Below are 21,952 nucleotides of genomic sequence, written 5' to 3' on the forward strand. Positions count from 1 at the left end.
GAGGTGAAGAAACAGGCTCTTCTTACAACGTTCGGCAATCTCTTGGAAGGGTTCTTTCTATCTTTAGCAGTTATCACTAATCCAGAGGTGAGACGATACGTAACAGGTAGGTGACAGCTTGTTGATCAATTGCTAGAGTCCGACTGGTGGGACCCTCTGATCCAGAGAAGCGTGTCCTCCAGAGCCTTATTTGGCCAAATGAGAACACCAATGCTCTATTCATTCTTTATGGGACTGGTGGAGAAAGCAAACCACTGTGCTTGGTTATCGCCGGGAATCCTACAGAGAATGAGTTGAGCGGTGATGCGCATGTCCAGCCACTGCTCCATTCAGACCGGCAATTTCAAAATTCATGTAATCGGTGGGGTTTTTAATGGTCGGATTCCCTCCGACTGATCAGAAAGTAATCGCCCATTTTTTAGAGAGGTGATAACTAGAGCTGGGCTGGCACTAAAATGTTCGGGTGCTTGGTCCTCGAGCCAAGCTGGTCAGATGCTCTGAAAGTGCTCAACTCGGGTAAAGAGTATAATGGCGGTCACTGATTGGGCAGTTAGTCTCTCTGACCACATACAGCCAGCCGTAAAGAGAGCGTTTCTAGGGGGGAGGGATGACGTTTTTTTTTTCTTTTAACACACTACATCTGAAAATGTTGTAGGAACCCCAGTGAGAGCCAAAGACTGCGAATGGCTCTTCCTTTGGTACCTGCACACATCATGCAGTGAAGCGAGCCTGTTTGTTGTGGTTGTTGTTTCACACATGAAACATCTGAGCACCCGCGGTACTCAAGACGAGCTCCGCAAGTACCAGAGCGCCCTGATGCTCAACTGAGTAACCAGCAGTGGCGAGCACACATACTCATCACTAGTCATAACGTCTAAGTGGTAAAATAACCCATTAATGTCTGAAACATATTCGTTCTCCAGTACGTTACTTGTACAATTAGGGTAAAGACACACAGCGAGTACAATCGGACGAGTGGAATGCAATAAAAAAAAAAAACAACACTGAATACTCTATGGGGCAGTTTTCAGCAGCGACTTTTTTTCTCAACCCTATTTGGACTGAGAAAACAATCGCAGCATGATGCAAGTGACAGTTCACGTGCATAAAAGTCCATGAGTGCGAGTGAAACATCGGACTGCACTCGGGTGACACCGGAGTGCAGTTCGATTATCGCATCAGCTGACAATGGAAGAGATTAATCCCTCCCTCTACTCCGCAGCTGTGCTCTGATCGCAAGATCGGATTACAGTATAATGACACTCTGCTTACACTCGCAGCAGAGCCGGAGTCGGGGGTCATTAGCTTATCTGATGCTCTCGCATCGGATGCCATACGCTCGTGTGGCCCTAGCCTTCATGTACACAGGTTCAGGATTTGCAACAGAAAATTTTGCTGCAAATCCCGAGGTTCCGGCAGCCAGGAAAGAAAAAAGTTTTGGTACCATGTTAGCCAACTATAAAATGATTGATTGCTCTCAGTGACAGAAACAAAACTGTAATCTTGTAGATCTGATACCTTTTAATGGCTAACTCAAATAAAATAAATGGTGTTACAAAGCAAGCAGGAAAGCAGGCAGGCAGGAAAAACGTAGCATTCTTTTGCAATGTTTTTGTTGCGTTTTTTTTAAGCATTTTGGTAGCAGATTTTTCCCCATTGGTTAGTTTGGGTGAAAACTGCAGCAAGAATTGACCGGCTGCTGTAAATCTGCAAGGAAAATATAAGCATTATGCGCATGAGCCTTCATGAACCGCACTCACTTTGCCGAAACTAGGAAATCATTCAGGAAAAAAACGCAACAAAAATGCAAGGTGTGCACAGGGCCTACCGCTGTAGTGCTATTATGACTACCTGTATGCTTCTACAGTGAGACACCGCTCTCCTGAACAGATAGACCGAGAGCAGAATTTATATATTTTTTTTATTAACGTCTCTTTAGAAGTTTTTTATTCTATATACATGCATACTTTACCCGTAATATAACCGTTTCCCGCTGCTGCTCCTTTAATAAGGAGGGAAATGGGTTTTGGGTGGGTATGTGGTTGACTTACGTGGCATGATGCCCTGGTCTACAAGTTGTTCTCGTGTTCGCCTTTGTTGCAGACGCAGTTGAAGCACTGTAAAACAGAGGAGGAGACGCGGTTACAGTCTGACTCACACTTGCCAGTCATTACGTAACATGTTCTATGATACCATGTCTATAAAATACACTCAAAGCACATATACCATCCATCAGCAGTGTGACTCCCATCATCCTTACATTACAATGACCGTGCTTGTTCCTGCTCCCGTTACAAGATGTTTCCAAAATATAAAATTAAATGTTGGCACATTTATGGAGCTACAACCACATCTGCCGTAGAGCCAGGGAATGCTGGGAGTTGTAGTTACACAAAAGCTTAATTCCTCAATTACAAGACTAGTGGTCTGTTCTACCAGGGGTAAATATCTCCAATCAGGTATTATAAGGATTATTGAAGACTGAAATATTCATGACCTGTCCCTGACCGGAGAAGGTTCTGCTTTCCTTTCACCATTGACACAGGCAAGAAGAGCAGTACCAGGTACAGTGCCGAATAGATGAGTGTGGCCATTCCTGGTACTGCAGCTCATTCCCATATACACGGGCACCGCTACCTATATTAACCAAAAGTTGTATCCATATAAATAATGAAAAAGCATTACAGGTCCGCTCATTATGTTATTTCCAAGAGATTACGGACACTGAATTGAACATCTGATATGTATATTGGTGTGTGTGTGTGTCTCTGTCTGTCTGTCTGTGTCTGTCTGTCTGTCTGTGAACAAGCCCAACCCCCACCCCTATATGCCCCAGAGTACATCAGGTTCAAAAATGGTAAAAAAAGTTTATGAACTATAGCGTTTTAAAGAATTCACAGTTTTTCTTTTCTTCTATAACTGCACCCCACACCTGACACTGTCACACTGTGCACTTCACATATACTATATAGTTATTTCCATGTAGGCCTCCAGATTTTTTTCCCCTTCAGCCTCCATATTGGTTGCTAGCCTTCTGCCTACATATAAGTTCTTTTTATCAATTCAATGATGATTCCCCATTCTCTGAAAATAAACCAATGAATTCTAAATACACAGTCAGGGAGGTTCAACTGTGATCTCCTATATCATAACTGAGTGAGAGGCACTGTGCAGTCATCATCATTATCTTTGATATAAGTTTCTCTCACCCCTTCTGGAGAACCTTTACAGTTAATACAATTCTGGTGACTGAGATAGTGACCCTCTTCAGAGAGCATAAAGCAATGGGTATCACACCTTGATAGGGAAGTATACCTATAAATTTCTATAGAGAAAGACAACTCATTTTGGGTGAGAAGCACTGTGCAGTCATCATCATTATCTTTGATATAAGTTTGTCACCCTTTGTGGGGAACCTTTACAGTTAATGCAATTCTGGTGACTGAGATAGTGACCCTCTTCAGAGAGCATAAAGCGATGGGTGTCACACCTTGATAGGGAAGTATACCATACATTTCTATATAGAAAGAAACAAGTGAGAGGCACTGTGCAGTCATCATCATTATCTTTGATATAAGTTTTTGTCACCCCTTGTGGAAAACCTTTAGAGGTAATTCATTTCTGGCTACTTGAGAAAGTGACCTTCTTCAGAGAGCATAAAGCCATGGGTGTGACACCTTGATAGGGAAGTATACCTATAAATTTCTATAGCGAAAGACACAACTCATTCTGGGTGAGAGGCACTATGCAGTCATCATCATTATCTTTGATATAAGTGTTTGTCACCCCTTGTGGAAAACCTTTACAGTTAATGCATTTCTGGCTACTTGAGATAGAGACCCTCTTCAGAGAGCATAAAGCCACGGGTGTCACACCTTGATAGGGAAGTATACCTATAAATTTCTATAGAGAAAGACACAACTGATTCTGGGTGAGAGGAACTGTGCAGTCATCATCATTATCATTGATATAGGTTTCTGTTACTCCTTATGGAGAACCTTAACCATTAATGCTGTTCTAGTGACTGAGATAGTGACCCTCTTCAGAGAGCATAAAGCCACGGGTGTCACACCTTGATAAGGAAGTATACCTATCATTTTCTATAAAGACACAACGCACTCTGGGTGAGAGGCACTGTACAGTCATCATCATTATCTTTGATATAAGTTTCTCTCATCCCTTCTGGAGAACCTTTATAGTTAATGCAGTTCTGATGACAGAGATAGAGACCCTCTTCAGAGAGCATAAAGCCACTGGTGTCACACCTTGATAGGGAAGTATACCATACATTTCTATACAGAAAGAGACAACTAGCTGAAATAATATAGTGCTACTTTAAATGAACATGAACAGTGCAGGCATTGGTTTTTAATACCAATACTAGTACGGAAAGGTGGAATTCTACAAAAAAAAAACATTTTTAATAATAAAAGAATATAAGAAATGCTTGAAATGCCAGCAGCATCTGTTCCTTCCCCTCCGGGACCTCCTGCCAAGAGTCCCAGATACAATGACTATCAGTTGACTGTACTGATGGCTGCTGACATAATTTCTAACAAGGGAAATGACATGCATGCAAGCAGAGCGGCCTGTGTCCAATACATAAAAGCAATCTGGAGCAAGCAGCTGAAGATAGCACGGTGGGCACAAGTGTGATATTTACAGAATGTTCAGCGCTTGCTGAGTTTATAGACACTTCGTCGGTGCCTGAACAATGCCGTGCTGTTCTGAAGTCACTACTGACATCACGGAGTTCACTTTATTATTTGTTGTGAATAATAATCTTATTTGCTTCTGTTAAGGAGAAAAAAAACATTATTTGAGACAACTTCCCTTTCCTGGATAGACCGTCATCAAATCAATGCACGGAGACTGCACATAAAAAACAAACACAAAGGCCATTTCCAAAAACATCCTAGACAAATAGAGAGAATAAAAGCTCTTCTACTTGATTTCAAACTATATGTAATGAAATCCCAATTTATAAAGTGATGTCATATCGCTAGGACATGCTACCACTTTAAATGGGGTACCCCCAACGATTGTGAGGACAAGGTCTACAGCGCCAGCTTCATCTGTGGTTGGGGGGGTTTAAGCATTTATGTCATTCTTTATGTTATAGCAAATATTGAGCCAAATTCACAAAAATTGCTCAAGACATGGGATAAATTTGTTGCAATTTTTTATCTTTTGCTTTATTTGTGCATTTTTATTTTTTTTTTTTTTGCAAAATGTGGTATTGAATGTTAGTCTTCAAAAAATTTTACTCCAAAAAAGTACTGGGCTATAATTGAGCAAAGATTTTGCAATGGACAGCACAGTGTCATAGGGTATGAGGGGGCCAGGGCTCCTAGACTGGTCCTTATTCTAGGGGACCCTAGCTATCCCTAATCCTACAGTTACCTCTGATGGTGAGGATATCTGGACCGCCTTCCTTGACCCGATCTTATACACCCCTGTCCCCAACTCCTGGGGGGGGGGGGACTGTCTAGGAGTGATAAAGCTGACAGGAATAGACAAACAGGGGAAACCAAATCACTATCCTGTGACATCCACACACAGGAGGTATAAGATAAAAAAAAGCTTAGGAGGAAAATAAGAGCAGGAAGAAAACATCAAGACAATGGGGAGAACTCCAGAACAACTCCAAGCACAAATCAATACAATCACCAGCAGAACAGACATACAACGGCACACAGACTGGTTTAGTAAAAGCTATAGTTTGCATGGGAAGACCTGCTCCACCATCTTATCAAGGCAGGAAGTAACTGTGATAGGTCTCCCACAACATGTGATCCAAGAGGTAATCAGCAGGCTAGCAGAAATTAACTCATGCAAGCCTGACGATGTCCGAGCCTGTCTGTGCAACTCAGAAGTACCAGAAAAAACAATGTGCAGTGTCATTCTGCCATGTGAACAGAGTCAGATACCGCCATGACACTCAGTGAGTTTAAAGCCAAACACCATGTGACACACGGTGGCTCAGTGGTTGGTACTATTGCTCTGGAGCATTGGGATCCTGGGTTCAAGTCCCACCAATGGCACCATCTGTGAGAAGCTTGTATGTTCTCCCAGTGTTTGCGTGAGTTTTCTCCATATACTCCGCTTTGATCCCACACTCAAGTAACAGTAATTCTTATATCTGTAAGGCCTCTTTCACACGTCAGTGATTCTGGTGACAGTTTTCATACGTACCAGAATCACGGACATACGCAGACCTATTAAAATCAATGGGTCTCTGCAGACATCTGTGATTTTTCACTGACCGTGTCTCCGTGCGGCGTACACGCGTGTCCATGATTTCCGCACGGAGACAAGTCCTTTTTTTCTGGCATCACTAATGTCCCATGGACCACACTATGGTGTGATCCGTGAAACATGTACCAGAAAAAAAAAGTATCTTTGCAATAAAAAGCTTTTTATACTCACCTTCTTTAGAGATGCTGTGTTCGGCCGCTGCTACCTCTTGCTTCAAAGCCGGCTAATTACTAAGGAATATGCATTGAACAGCCGACCCGGGGAGTAGCTGCAGCAGTGACACAGCAGTGGCCGGACACAGCAGAGCAGGAGATTCAGGTGAGTTTGGAATACCTGATCTCCATGTGCTATCATGGATAGCACAGGGAGAAAACATGTGTGTAGTGAATCACGGCACACAGAGGGACATATGCGTTTTTAACACGCCAGTGAAAAACGTCCGTTTTACACGGACGTGTGAAACAGGCCTAAAGCAGTGTGGAAATTATAGGCACTATACAAGTGAGTGGAATAAACAATGTCCACAATGTCTAACAAACTAAAAAATGATAAGGGCTTAAAAAACGAGTGTAATAATGTTGCCGAAGCCATAATAAAATTGTCTCGCACATTAAAAAAATTCTAAAAAATAAATTTTTACTTAAAATAAAGATGCAAGGAAAAAAAAAAAGTCCTTGTCCTTTTTTTCTTTTCTTTATAATGGCGGACTACCACTTTAAAGCAAACCTGTCACTAATTTTTTGGTGTGAGCGCTAATCCCACCACCTTCCTTAGCACCTATGCTGCACTCTAAAAAGTGGTATATTATGCCCTGACCTCCCTGGATATCCCCCTAAAAAACTTTTGAATAGCTGTATGCAAATGTGACCGGTCCAGTCCGATGGGTGTCTTTGCCGTGGCTCATGTCCCTCCTCCCCGCTGGTAATTGTCACCCTCCCGATGTGATTGATGTGCCCTTTGTCACCCACATAGCCGGACAAGATCTCGCGCCTGCTCAGGGAGATTGCGGTTCGCACTTAGGCTTTGCACTGCACCGTAAGCTCCCTGCGCAGGCGCGAGATCCTGTCCGGCTGTGTGGATGACGCAGGGCGCGTGATCCACATTAATCACATCGGAAGGATGGCAATTATATATATAATGTACCACTTTTTAGAATGCAGCATAGGTGCTAAAGAAGGTGGTGGGATTAGTTCATACACTAAAAAACTGGTGACAGGTTCCCTTTAATGTATAACTTATTACGGTTCTTTGTCGTTAGACATATGTTGGGCCTTAATCTAGTAGTAAAATGGTGATATGTGGCTAATCAGCTAAATGTATATATCCGCCTCTTCTTTCACAGCTTTGTGTAAGAGTATCACCTTCTAAGAGGTTAATATAGGGCACACTCTGGTATTGGTATAGTCTTTACTGGGTAAGTGAATAATTCAGTATCTACCAGACTTAGATGTGTTTGTTGAGCGGACCTTTTAGCTGATAGTTATCACCACCAACGTCCTTTATACTCATTGCTGTAACAGAGCAGGGGAGAAAGTGACTGGCACACACCTCTGTACTTACTTATCTTCAGAGAAACCAAGGATCGGACAGGTGATGATATAACTCACCAGATCGCAGAGTTACTATAGGGCAGACATCAGTGATTGTGTACCCGGCTCCAAAAACATTAGATGGACAATGGGCCTGTATCGATACATTATATCATCATTTTGTATCACAGTTTGTATTAGGGCAAATATCGCAGAAGACAATTACTTTACAAGGGTGTCAAGGCCACTTCACACATAACGAGATCGCTAACGACATAGTTGCTACATCACAGTTTCTGTGACGAAACAACGACTTCACCAGCGATCTCGTTATGTTTGAAATGTACGAAGGATCCGCACCCTGCTGTGAGATCGTTGGTTGTTGCTGAATGTCCTGGGCCATTTTTGGCTCGTTGGAGTCCTGCTGGGCAGGATGGATCTGTATGTTTGACACCTACCAATGATCTCGTTAACGACCTAGATGAGAACTTAAAGTGTGACACGCAGGCGTGTAGTTGCGTCACCATTTCCACGCCCCCTCTGCACCGATTGGTTGGCGCTGAGAACAGTACTGCGTTCTGATTGGGTATCGCTTCATGCTTTGTTCCTTTTTCAGCCTTGCTTTGAGGATAGAATGAAGGAGGGATGAATACGGGTGCAGATGCAGCTTCGATCCGAAAAGCAAGCAAGCAACCGGGAACAAAGTACAAATGAATCCGGGTGGAGTCGCAGGTTCTATCCTCAAAGCAAGGCTCAGAAAGGGACAAAGGATGAAGAGATACAAAGTTGCCTTCTAGGCCGCCCGCCTTATCAGAACTCAGTATTGGCCACCCATCGGAGCAGAGGGGTGTGGAAAAGGTGACGCATATGCATGCCTATGTGGCTTACAGCGTCAAACACTACGCCCCTATTCGAGGTGGGAATAGTTACATAGCTGCTGTATGACAGGGTCCCAACCACCAACGAGATCGTTATACAGGTCGCTGCATCGTTACTAAAGTCGTTGGGAAAATGACTGTGTGACATTCACCAACGATCTCACCAACAATTATAATAACGATCCGGAAACTGTGACGTAGTAACGGTCTCGTTATGTGTGACTGGACCTTTATTCACCCCAATACCAGATTGAGATCTGTAATCTGTTCTGTCTAGTTTGCTACATCCCGTGGTTTCCCAGAAAATATGTCATTGCATGATTTTACAGATTTTAAGCAATCCAAATATAAGCCCTAGTTACAGTCAGGGCCAGCATTTGGGTATGAGGGGGGAAGCAAACTGGGTAACTTCTTATGACCCCCACTTTAGGGGCACCAAGCATTTTTATTCTGAGGTTAAGTCTGCTTAAGGGCCTTTGGTGACAAAACAGTCATGTGACCACAATGTCACCAAATGTCCTTTAACTGCACTAGTTTAGAGGAAATGAAGAGAAAACAGGCTGGTAAGCAGCGCCGGTGTTAGAGGAAAAGGGGGGGCAAGCTGGGAAATTTCTCAGGGCCTCCACTCTCTGGGGTTCCCAGTGTTTCTACTCCGAGTTTAAGGAACTTTGGTGATAACACGGTCATTTGACCATGATCTCACCAAAGGTCCATTAGCTGTGGGAGTCTAGAGGAACTAAATAGGAGACGGGCTGGTATGATATGTGCAGTGTGTGTATGTGTAGTGTATGTGTATATACACATGTGTATGTACAGTGTGTGTATATGCAGTGTGTGTGCATATAAATGTATGTGCACTGTGTGTGTGTGTAAAATTATATATATATATATATATATATATATATATATATATACACATATATGTATATGTGTATATATGTATATGTATATATACATACATATATATATATGTATATGTGTATATATGTATGTATATGTATATATATATATATATATATATGTATATATATTATATATACATATATATACACATATATATATATATACCGTATATATATATACACACACGCACACACGTATGTACAGTGTGTGTATAGTATGTGCATTGTGTGTATATAAATGTATGTGCAGTGTGTGTGTATACATGTCTATGTGTGTGAATATACATGTGTATGTGCAGTGAGTGAATATACAGTATATCCCAAAAGTGACTACATACATCATTTTATTATATATGTGTGACATGAATAAATGTTGATTTTTGTTCATAGAAAAAAAAGGCATCCCTTTAAAATAAGCCCTACCTCATCATAGAATCATAGAATGGTAGAGTTGGAAGGGACCTCAAGGGCCACCGGGTGCAACCCCCTGCGAGTGCAGGCTTTCCTAAATCACCCCAGCTATATGTATAGCATCATAGAAAATATAATTTCCTATGATTCATCTTTCGCATAAAAAAATAATAAGACCATGTCTTATTTTTGGGAAAACACGGTAGTAACTTTCTTTTGGCTGCTATCTCTTTCCATTTGTAAATTCTCGGAGATGTCCTAGAAGGAAGCGGTGCACAAGAAAGAAGCTATTGAAAGCTATAAAAAGAGAAGGTGGTGGAGAGGGAACGGACATATGTGAGAGCGAGCAAAGGCTAAAAATGGCAGCATGGCTGCAAGGTTTCAGGTTTTCAGTCATTATGGCACACAGATATTGGTAAATGGGAGTGTAGAGTATGGGATCAAAAAAATAAGAATCAGTGCACTACACTGCATGAGGTCTTATGGTTTCTGGAAATCGGGGCATTATGGTGGTATCACGGGCATAGGTAAGGACAAGTACAGAGAATGGTCACACCGACATAGTTGTCATATTGTAATTGTCGTAGCAGCCAAATGACAGCAGCAGACGCAAAATAGCACAGCACATGTTCCGATTTATCCACCATGGGGCAATGTAACCTCAGATATATACGGTAGTAAATATTTTATGGCATTTTTGTGACTCTTTATACAGATATCAGCTAGAGTTCTCAAAACCAAATGGCGGAAAGGATTGTGAGAATCCACCCAACCTCCACTACCAACGTCTAGATAGCTCCACAGAAATCATGAGTGTGCACACAGGCAGGGCGACCTACAGAATGGATGAGGCCCTTATGAGTGTGTTTCATGAATTTATTAAGTATAGATCATTTATAAAAAAAAAAAAAAAAGAAACAAAATGACAGAAGACTCCACAACAGTAATGATAAGTACAGAGCTAGAAATGACTAGAGTTGAGCGGACTTGTCATAATCCGGGTCCGGCGGATCAATCGCGGGTTGGAAAAGAAGTCCGGATCCGATCCGGACCCATGTATGTGAATGGGGAGCGGATCCGGGACGAGAGAGAGAGGAGAGAAAAAAAAAAATCCCAGATCCGGATCGTGCAGCCGGATTCCCGCATCCGGGTCGGACCCGGATCGGACGCTGAAACCGCGCGGATCCGGATTTTTACAGTTCGGATCCGCTCAACACTAGAAATGACACATAATCAAGAACCAAGTGGATTAAAAAAAACTAATCATGACTTTGGGCAGTGGAATTATTGGACAGACTGAAAAGACTGCCTTTACGGTGATCACACCAGAGATCCATGCACAGAAGTGTAAGGCCGGTTTCACAGTCCGTAGTTGGATAAAGATGCATGGCCTGGCTGCAAATTTCCCGACCCAAGTTCAGCAGTCTCATAACTCTATGAGGCTTTAGAAGACCAGACAAGAGACTTGTGGCCAAGCCCATATGGACAACATTGACGTGTAAAGCTGGCCTTACTAAAAGACGCTGGACCCCATTATATAAAGCATAACGAGGCTCCCTTGGGTAGAGCATCACTTAGGCCTAAGCCACACGGCATGAAAATCGGTGGGAGTGGAGTGCGATAAAAAAAAAAAAAAAAAAAAAAAAAATCGCATTCCACTCGGACCAAAATTAGCTTGTGTGTCAGCCCACATGAGCGATTATTTTCTCAGCCCTAATCGGACCGAGAAAACAATCGCAGCATCTTGCGACTGTAATGCGAGACTCTTTCTCTCGCACCCATTCAAGTCTATGGGGTGAGAGAAAAATTGCACTGCACTGCACTCACGGTATACCGGTGTACCATGAGTGCAGTGCGAAATTGGCAATAGCCGGCTACAGAGGAAAGAGGGAGATTAATCCCTCCCTCCCTTCCTCAGAGCCGGCCCGCCCCCCGCAGCTGAGGTCTGCTCGCACAGTCGGACCTCAGTCGCAGGGACACTCGCATGACATTCGGTTCTGCTATACTGCCAGCGCGAGACGCGTGTCATGCAAGGGGATCGCAGTAATCCCCGTGTGGCCCCAGCCTTACCCTCACTCTATGCCCTTTAAGATAGGCCATCAATATCACATAGGTAGGGGTCAAACATCCAGCATCCCCTACTGATCAGCAGTTATTAAATCAAGTGGTGATCAAATGTAAGCAATGAACAGAGAAGATCAGCACGGCGATCTGTAGCAACTACTGCCGAGAGCCGCAGATCAGCTCTGATTCTCTTGATAAGGAGCTAATGTGCATTACTCAGCTTCAGGCCTAATCACAGGATATCAGTGGGAATGCCAGGTGTCAGACCCCCACCAACTACATTTGACAACCCCTTTAAAGGGGCTCTGTCAGCAGGTTTTTGCTATGTAATCTTAAGATAGCATGCTGCAAAAGTTAAAACATAGAACTCAGGGATGCCTGTCTTTGTTAAGGTCCTAGCTGTTTTCTTTGATTAAGCAGCAGGACTTCTCATTGCTTGGATGACATTGTCTTGCGCACAGCAGTCCGGCACGCACTCTCCTAGATTGACACCTCACGGTCAATGTACAATCATTATACAGAGACTGGTGTGAGCGGTTCAGCTCTCTAAGCTCTGCTACATCGCTAAATCTAAAAATACTGATCGTCTCAGAAAGGCTGCAGCTAGTAATCTAAGTGATACGTCGTTGGATTCAGAGTCTCCTTGCCTACAGTATGCTGCTCTCAGATGAGGAAGCAAAAACCTGCTGACAGATTCCCTTTAAAGAGAATAGCTTTTCTTTTTACTGGTTATACCTATGAAGTGTTATATTGTATTAGTTCTTCAAATTAATTAATTCTAGAAATAAAATAAATGGAAAAAGATGTAAAATGTATTCTGACATGCTAAAATTTAGAGAAGTGTAACGTTTGTGCGGTCAGCAACGGGACAACTTGAGATACGAAAACAATGCGAGTCGTCGCTCAGAAAAAAAAAAGGAACTTTGTGTTGAGAACTAGCAGATACGGGATATCTGGTGTGAAAATACAGAGAGAGGAGCCTCCATAGTAACTGAACTGCCATAAGCCTTACTGGAAGCAAGTGCTGAGCTGTCACCAGCCGACAAACTGCTCATATCACGTCAGGGCCGCCCGTCAAATGTCCAAGTGAGTAATAACACCTGACGTATACCTCCGATGGGGCACCACAACCACCGCACAGGCACATGTCGCCCATAAAATTCCATGCTCTACAGTACATGGTTTTTCGGGAATGTCTGTGTATACATAACATGGACAACTACAATTTTCTATAGAGTAAGAAAAAAACAAAACAAAATCAATGTGATGGAGGCAAAAAGAATGCAGTTTTGGCGTTTATCTGGTAACTGTAGGCCTATATCCCAATTGTAGGCCTCAAAAGTGATGTCCACAGGGCTTAAAGCGGGTGAAAGAAGACAATATTAGCAATATGAGTTGCATCCATTACAATCCTAATTAATGATAATGATCAGATACTGATTCCTTATTACTAGTCTGGAGGAGTTGCTCTTTTTAACAAAAGAGTGGGCAGTCCCAGACTGGTGATTTATCTAAATATATTGTGAAACATGCTCAGAAGAAACCCTAATATGTCTTAAAGAGGACCACCCACCAGGATTTTCCTATATAATCTAAAGCCAGTCCTATACTGGCGCTATCATGCTGATTCTATACTTGCCTTTAGTTGTGAGATCGGATGTATACTTTCTGAAATACAGGCAAGTAAAGTTTGCGAAATATACCGTTATTTGATTGATAGGTGCTGCAGAATACCTAATAGGTGGGTTGGGTTTTTCTAGTTATTCCCACCCTTGTCTGCATGCCTGGCCTTCCTTCCCTCTGTAATAACAGGGACAGGGGAAAAAGGACAGGCAGGCAAACAGGGGCGGGAATAACCAGCAAAACCCAACCCACCCATTACATATCCTGCAGCATCTATCAATGAAGTAACAGTGCATTTCACAAGCTTTACCTGAATTTACCTGAACCTTTGCCTGTATTTCAGAAAGTATACATCCGATCTCACAACTAAAGGTATGTATAGAATCAGCATGATAGTGCCAGTATAGCACTGGCTTTAGTTTATATATGAAAATCCTGGTGGTTGGTCCTCTTTAAATGGACCTGACTTTCTATCAAAAGTCATAGCTGAACTTCTGTGTTGAGAGGTCTCAATACGGCCGCAACTCCTCTCGCAATGATAGTGGAAGATTCTGCGGATGCAAGAAGCGAGATGTTGCAACAACACCAGAGATCTCTCGCTTTCATGGTGAGCGGCGCCGCGAATATTTGTGGGATCTAAACATATTGAAAGTTTGAGGGACATTAGGGCTCCTTCTGCACACTTTTATCAATTACTTTTATTGAGAAAACTAACCAGTCTAGAGATGCCCACTCTTTTATAAAACAAAAAGGGCAGCCCCAGATTGTTGGGGGGGGGGGGGGGGGGCAGGGGAGTCTAATACTTACCTTATGGCAGAAGGACGATGGCACATTTGGTTCCAGGAACATGATGACTTTTCGCTGCTTCTTTTGTTTTCGGTCTCCAGATTGTAATCCTTTGGGACATTTCTGGATGAGTAGAGCATGGCACTACCTCCATTTATTCTTCAGCAACTGCCAGCAGCTATCCTGTCCACACGCGTTAATATTTCCATTTCGACACCCAGTGCAGTCTATGCCACAATGAAGTGCTGCGGTTCAGGGGGTGAGGTCCGACATTCTACTAGAGAGGTGTCTACTAAATTGGCCATTTATTGTATATATTCATATATTTTTCATATAAATATACCTAGAAATATCTCCCACTTTGTGATTGTGAGCAATACAATAATAGAAAAAAAGCCACAAGTGGAAGGCGGCTGCGTATTTACATGGAGCGCAGTTCTGGGTCCCTGTAGGAATGGCTCTTCATGTAATTCCCTTTGATAGGCTGCATTTCTGTACCTGGTAAACATATCCGGAGTCATTTATGACTAGTTCTAAGAAAGCTACAAGTAGCTGCTCACACATTGCCTTCACTTTTGCAAAAAATGTCAGCAAGTGATTGGTTGTCACAGGATCCACCACTGTTTTTCTTTTCCCTTTTTTTTCCCCAACCGAATATGCTTGAGGAAACCCTTTGCAGCCGAATAGAGCAATTCACTGATTTCTAACAGTTCAGTACAATGTGCAGCTCATGATATAGTGTGTCATAGCACAGTACTATGGCTGGCCTATAATATACACCAAATATGTAATTACAGGGTAAAATAAGAATTGGAAATGTCAACAATTTTCCAAGTAAACATATTTCTAAAGGTGCTATTGACATGAATTTCTCACTAGATGTTGGTAACAAGCCATCCAATCCATACAGGCAAAGAAATCAAACCATATCAAGTAGGTCATAGACAAAAAGGGATAAACATAATTTTTTAGAATAAGGATAGTTATCTACATTAGAAAAGAAATCAAACCATAGATGTCCATAAATTTAGTGATGTGTAATAATGAGAAATGACAGAGAAAAAGTATTGAACAAGCTTACCGATATTTATTAATACTTCATACAAAAGCCTTTATTGGTGATAACTTCAAAATGCCTCCTGTATGGACAAACTAGTCGCCTGCGTTGCTCAGGTGTGATTCTGGCCCATTCTACTACACAAATGCTCTTCAAATCCTGAAGGTTCTGTCGCTTCCTTCCATGAACTCTGAAGCTTTACTTCCTTCCATTCATTTTCTATTGGATTTAGGTCAGGTGAGCGGCTAGCAGCATCATTTTCTATCTCTGAAACCAATTGAACACTTCTTTGGCTGTGTTTGGGATCATTGTTTTGCTGAAATGTCAACCCTTGTTTCATATTGATCATCCTGGTAGATGGCAGCAGATTATTATCAAGAACGTCTCAGTATATTTGTCCATTCATTCTTCTTTCAATTACATGGTTTGCCAGTGCCATATGCTGAAAAAACAGCCCCACATCCTGATGTTACCACCTCGACACTTCACTGTTGATATGGTGTGATATGCAGTGCCTTTTTGGCCTCCAAACATCGTGTGTATTATGTCACTCAAAGAGTTCAATGTTGGTCTCATATGACCAGACTATATTCTCCTAGTATTTCATAGGCTTGTCTAAGTGTTGTTGAGCAAACCTTAAATGCTCTTGAACATGCTTTTTGTTCAGCAATGGAGTCCTGCGTGATGAGAGTTCAGGCTATGGAGGATGAGTGCATTACTTATTGTTTTCTTTAAAACAATTGCACCTGTGGATTCCAAGTCTTTCTGTAGTTCTCCACAGGTGGTCCTTGGCTTTTGGACAACTATTCTAAGAATTCTTTTCACTCCTCTGTGTGAAATCTTGCGGGGAGCACCTGGTCGTGGCCAGTTTATGGTGAAATTATGTTCTTTCCACTTCCAGACTGTGGCCCCTATAGAGCTCACTGGAACCTTCAGTAGTTTAAAAATTCTTCTGCAACCAATGCCATCAGTAACTTTTGTAACAATAAGGATGCAACGATCTTGAGACAGCTCACTGCTTTTACCTATCATCAGATGTTTCTTGTGTGGCACTTTGGTAATGATTCACCTTTTTATAGGTCATTTTTTGAGCCAGCTGATATTTTTCACTAAGATTGCGTTCCAAGTACTGATAGATTTCAGCTGGTTGCACCTCTCATTCTTCAAATGTTAACTACTTTTTTCCTGTGTCATTTCTCATTATTACAGATCACTAAATTCATGGACATTCTGAGGTTTGTTTTTCCTTGCATGGGGGGGGTGGGGATCGGTTGGGTTAGGCTGCTTTAACACATCCGGTTTTTCCTGTGCGGCACAATCCGGCGCTTTGCAGAAAAACCGTAACCGGTTTTATTTTGCCGCCGGTTGCGGTTTTTTGCATAGACTTACATTAGTGCCGTATTGTGTCGCATGGGCTTGCGTTCCGTCCGGTTTTTGCCGCATGCGGCAGATTTAGCCGATGTGGCGGCCGGATGGAACGTTGCCTGGCACGTTTGGCAAAAAAACCCGCATTGCGCCGCATCCGGCCAATTCAGCGCAATTTGCAATGCATGTCTATGGATGCCGCATGCGGCGTCCTGCGGCAAACACCGCATCCGGCTGCCGCATGCGTTTTTTTCCACTGCGCGTGCTCAGTAGCCTGCCGCAAGCGGCAAAAACCCAGACGGGACGCATGTAAAAAACTTATGCAAAGGATGCGGTTTTGTCGCCGCATCCGTTGCATAGGTTTTAGAGCCGAATTGGCCGGCTCTGCTAAAACCGGAGGTGTGAAAGCAGCCTAATTACCAACATCTGGGGAGAAATTCATGTCAGCAGCATGTTTCAAAATATATTTATTCAGATAATTGATCAATACTTATTTCCCCTGCTGTACTTGAATAAATACCCTACAAAAAGCTAGAACTATCGCAACTGATTTTTTTGAAAAATGTATAATCATTATTAAAAACACATAAAGCTGCTTTCACACTTCCATCTTTTTCAATCAGTCGCAATCTGTTTTGTGACTGATGAGACGGATCCGGCACAGATTGTGTGTAAACTGATGTGTCGGTGAGTAGAAAAAAAAAACGGAATCCGTCGGATTTTTTTTATTATTATCACATATTAGTTGCTAATGAAAAGCTATATCAATGGGAGAGAGATATTTTTGTCACCAAAATTGAATTTACAGTCGATCTGGGCATGCCCAGAGTAAAAAAAACGGATCTGTCGCCTGATTCCGTCATTTCACGGATGACGACGGATTCCTGTGCCCTTAGGCTTCCAATATAACTAACGACAGATGCTGATGGATCTGTCGCTGTCTGTTTTTTTGACGCACACTAACAACGTTGTATTATGCGTTGCTTCAACCCGACGGTCAGTCATTCCATGACTGATCCGTCAAGGGACAGATGCAACGCAATGCCATCAGTTTCAATCCGTCGTTAATACAAGTCTATGGGGAAACAACTGAATCCTGCAAATTAATTTGCAGGATAGCGTATTTTCTCAAGGCGACGGATTGCAACTGATGCAAAACAAAGCAAGTGTGAAAGGCTGCTTTCACACTACTTTTTTTAACATGCGTCATGAACGTTTTTTTAACACAAAAACGGATCCAGTGCAAATGCGTTTTCATTTCAATGCATGAAGTCGCGTCAACATGCGTTTGCGTGCGTTATAGTGAGGATCCAGCGACTTGCAGTTTAACGTTTTTCAAAAACGCTACTTGTAGCGTTTTTGAGCTGCGTCCAAATACTGCAAATTGCTGGATCCTGACTATACTGCACGCAAACGCATGTGAACGCTGGCATGCTGATAGACAGGATCCTGCTTGCTCTACTGAGCATGCCCAGAAACCAGCCTCATGTGATCAGTTTCTTTCTCCCTTTCCCTCTTTCCCCCTCCCTCTCTCCCCCGCCTGAGAGCAGAGGACGCTCGTAACCAAGGTAAATATCGGGTAACCCAATGTTTACCTTGGTTACGTGTGCAGGGAGCAGGCACCCCTGCTCCTAGCAGCTGCAGACGCTCGTAACCAAGGTAAATATCGGGTATCCAAGCAAGTTACCCGATGTTTACCTTGGTTACGAGCCTCCGCAGCTGTCAGATGTCGGCTCCCAGTCTTTCACGTTCAGTTCCCCTCACTCCCGATCACATGACTCCAATGCCCGCCCATAAACTTAAAGTGACAGGATCCTGCAAAATAACACATGCGTTTGCATGTGTTTTTCTTTGCAAAAACAAGATCCGCTTTTGCAGCAAAAAAACGTTCATGACGCATGCTAAAAAAACGTAGTGTGAAAGCAGCCAAAGCAGCCTAAAATGATGGTACAGAGTATACTAAAATACAGGGAACATAATTATCAGTCCTAAGGGTATAATAATAAACATCTGTCCTGACACAAACAAACTAATCAGCTAAACTAAATAAAAGGAAGAACTTGGTCAGTATCAATCCATTACATAATACTGCGTGCTTCAGAAATCTACTCTCTATATAGCACACATCACCCTGCGGCCTGGAGACAGGGACAAGCCCTCAACATACATTTTGCCTGGAGCTTTAAATTCTCAGTATTATGTAATAAACCATTTTGCGTCCATGATTGCTTTTCCTTTTGCTTTTTTTAGTCTTGTGAGGTTTATGCATTAGTACTAATCTGGTCTCTCTAAGAATAATTATTATATAATTATAATATAATTATATTATAAGAGACTGGTAATTGTATCATTATTACCGGTATTTTGTGTGTTTTTATACATTACTTAAAAGGAATCTGTTAGCGGGTTTTTGCATGTAATGTGAAAGCATCATAAGGCAGAGACCCTGATTCCACCGATCTATCACTTAGTTTTCTGGATGCCGTGGTTATGAGTCACAATCTTCTGTGCTGCTAATGTAGAAGAGCTCAGTTGCTGAGCTATGTATAACCCCCGTCCACATCACAGCTTTCTGTGTACATTGTACAGTGACAGAGCGCTGCTAATCAGTGCTGGTGGTGTGGTTAGAATTGTTGTCCTGTAGTGATAATCTCCTGCTAATCAAACACTGAATTGAAAAGGCAAAGCACAACCAAGAGACACATCACTGGAATCGCGGTCTCTGCTCATACCGCACACTGCGCTCAGATGGTGACAGATTACCTGTAATAAGGATCACACCTTTAAAAATTAAATTGTCCTTGTTATGGATATTCATAGCTTTTGATGATTTATATGTGTACTTCATATTATTCTGTGTATCTCATAGCACAGTAGAGTATTCTCTTCAAGTGCAGTACCTGGCACAGCCACACTTAAGTGGAGGTCACTGTGACAGTAGCACAGTAAAGTGGCTGCATCACTCAGGCAAGTGCCATTTATTTTTTTAATTTTGCTAATGGGTGAATCTGTGGGGGGGGCCAAAAATTCTGAGACCCCAATGATCATAATGATCATACAATGATGGCTTATCTTGTGGGGAAAGTGTTATCTGATTCATGCTGACAGAACCATAAGCAGCATTAATCAAACACTGGCAGGAATACAGAGTCTGAGACCTCAGGGAGAGATCTGGGATCAGAAGGTCACAGCGTTTAGTTGATTACAGATCCTCTTTAAATCCTGCTCATCGTTCAGCCTGAGTAGGAGTGTATTTAATTCCATTCGGTGCTGGAGGGGTTAAGGTTTCTTTTCTATCCTGCTGAGACTGACTTATACCTGTTAATCTCAGCTGCAGTCATGCCCTTTTGGTATAGAAATCCACCCCTTTCTCTCTCTCCTTTGCCGGCTATAGTTCATTCTATGCTGCCCTGTGAAAGAGATGTCTCTGGAGAAAGCTGTGGTGATCTTTCCAGTAGATGTGGTGGATTCCCTATCTGGAGAAGAATTGGAGCTTTTGCTTAATCTAACTCCCTTGTTTGTCTCACTTTCCTCATGTTGTCTTTATGTTAGCAGTAAAGGCCCCGTCTCACTAAGCAACATCGCTAGCAACATCGCTGCTGAGGCACGACTTTTGTGACGTAGCAGCGATGTTGCTAGCGATGTTGCTTAGTGTGACATCCAGCAACAACCTGGCCCCTGCTGTGAGGTCGCTGGTTGTTGCTGAATGTCCTGGACCATTTTTTAGTTGTTGCTGTCCCGCTGTGAAGCACAGATCGCTGTGTGTGACAGCGACAGAGCAACAACTGAATGTGCAGGGAGCAGGAGCCGGCTTCTGCGGACACTGGTAACCACAGTAAACATCGGGTAACCAAGAAGCCCTTTCCTTGGTTACCCGATATTTACCTTTGTTACCAGCGTCCGCCGCTCTCACGTTGTCAGTGCCGGCTCCCTGCTCCCTGCACACATAGCCAGACTACACATTGGGTAATTAACCCGATGTGTACTGTGGCTAGGAGTGCAGGGAGCCAGCGCTAAGCGGTGTGCGCTGGTAACCAAGGTAAATATCGGGTTGGTTACCCGATATTTACCTTAGTTACCAAGCGCAGCATCGCTTCCACGCGTCGCTGCTGGCTGGGGGCTGGTCATTGGTTGCTGGTGAGATCTGCCTGTGTGACAGCTCACCAGCAACCCGTGTAGCGACGCTCCAGCGATCCCTGCCAGGTGAGGTTGCTGGTAGGATCGCTGGAGCGTCGCTTAGTGTGACGATACCTTTAGACTAGTGTCTTGCTGGGCTCCTTTTTAATCAGGCTAGTCCAGGATCAGCCAGGGCCTAGGCTTGTGATGGCACATGGGGGGAAAGACCTGTCTAGGGACGACAGGGAGCTCTGTTATCAGCACTGGTGAGTTAGGTGTAACCCCTCTCCCCATTGTCAGGCCCTTCTTTTACATGTTCCCGGTTTACCTCTCCTTTTGTGCTGCATGCGGATCCTTACTTTGTGTGGAAACTGGTTTACAGGAACATACTTCAGTCTATTACACACACATGTATATATTAGTGTAACCATCTGACTAAGGCTAAGGCTGCTTTGTAGGAAAAACGCATCTGGTGTTTGTTGCCGCTGGATGCGTTTTTTCCTCAGACTTGTTTTAGCGCCGGATTGTGCCACATGGCCTCACGTTTGATCCGGTTTTTGCTGTAACTGGCAAAATTTGTCAGTCCAGCTGCCGGAAAGGACACAGAGGAACGTTTTTTTCCAACGGCAAAAAACCACAGAGCGCTGGATAATGTAAATCTATGGGTGCCGGATCCGGCAGCAAACGCCGGAATCATGGTCCGGATCCAGTTTTTCACTACTGAGCATGCCCAGAAGTGGTATAAATTCTTTTCTGGTCAGAAAATGTTCTCTCTCTCGCTGTTATTTTTCTATATCCATGGTATGGGAGAAAAGCTGGGTCCGTAAAAAAACCCCCAAAAAACGTGCATCTGGTTTCACACAAACTGCGCCGGATCCATTGCATCAGGCACACACCGGATAGTGCCTGACGACAAAAACCGGATGTGTGAAAGTAGCTTAAAACATGCATCTCCTATGAACA

The 21,952-nt window shown here is 43.0% G+C and overlaps 1 protein-coding gene across 4 annotated transcripts in view; it reads right to left on the bottom strand.

Annotated features, from left to right (window-relative positions):
• MRTFB (myocardin related transcription factor B) overlaps positions 1-21,952 on the bottom strand; it is a 406,942-nt gene that overhangs the window by 86,193 nt on the left and 298,797 nt on the right. For all 4 annotated transcript variants that reach the window (XM_075317934.1, XM_075317938.1, XM_075317936.1 and 1 more), the window contains one exon: positions 2,052-2,117. In XM_075317934.1, coding sequence (XP_075174049.1) covers positions 2,052-2,117 — 66 coding nt within the window. The remainder of the gene's footprint in view (positions 1-2,051; positions 2,118-21,952) is intronic.

Source organism: Anomaloglossus baeobatrachus, chromosome 7 (assembly GCF_048569485.1).
Source record: "Anomaloglossus baeobatrachus isolate aAnoBae1 chromosome 7, aAnoBae1.hap1, whole genome shotgun sequence".
In the NCBI taxonomy this organism is placed as follows: domain Eukaryota; kingdom Metazoa; phylum Chordata; class Amphibia; order Anura; family Aromobatidae; genus Anomaloglossus; species Anomaloglossus baeobatrachus.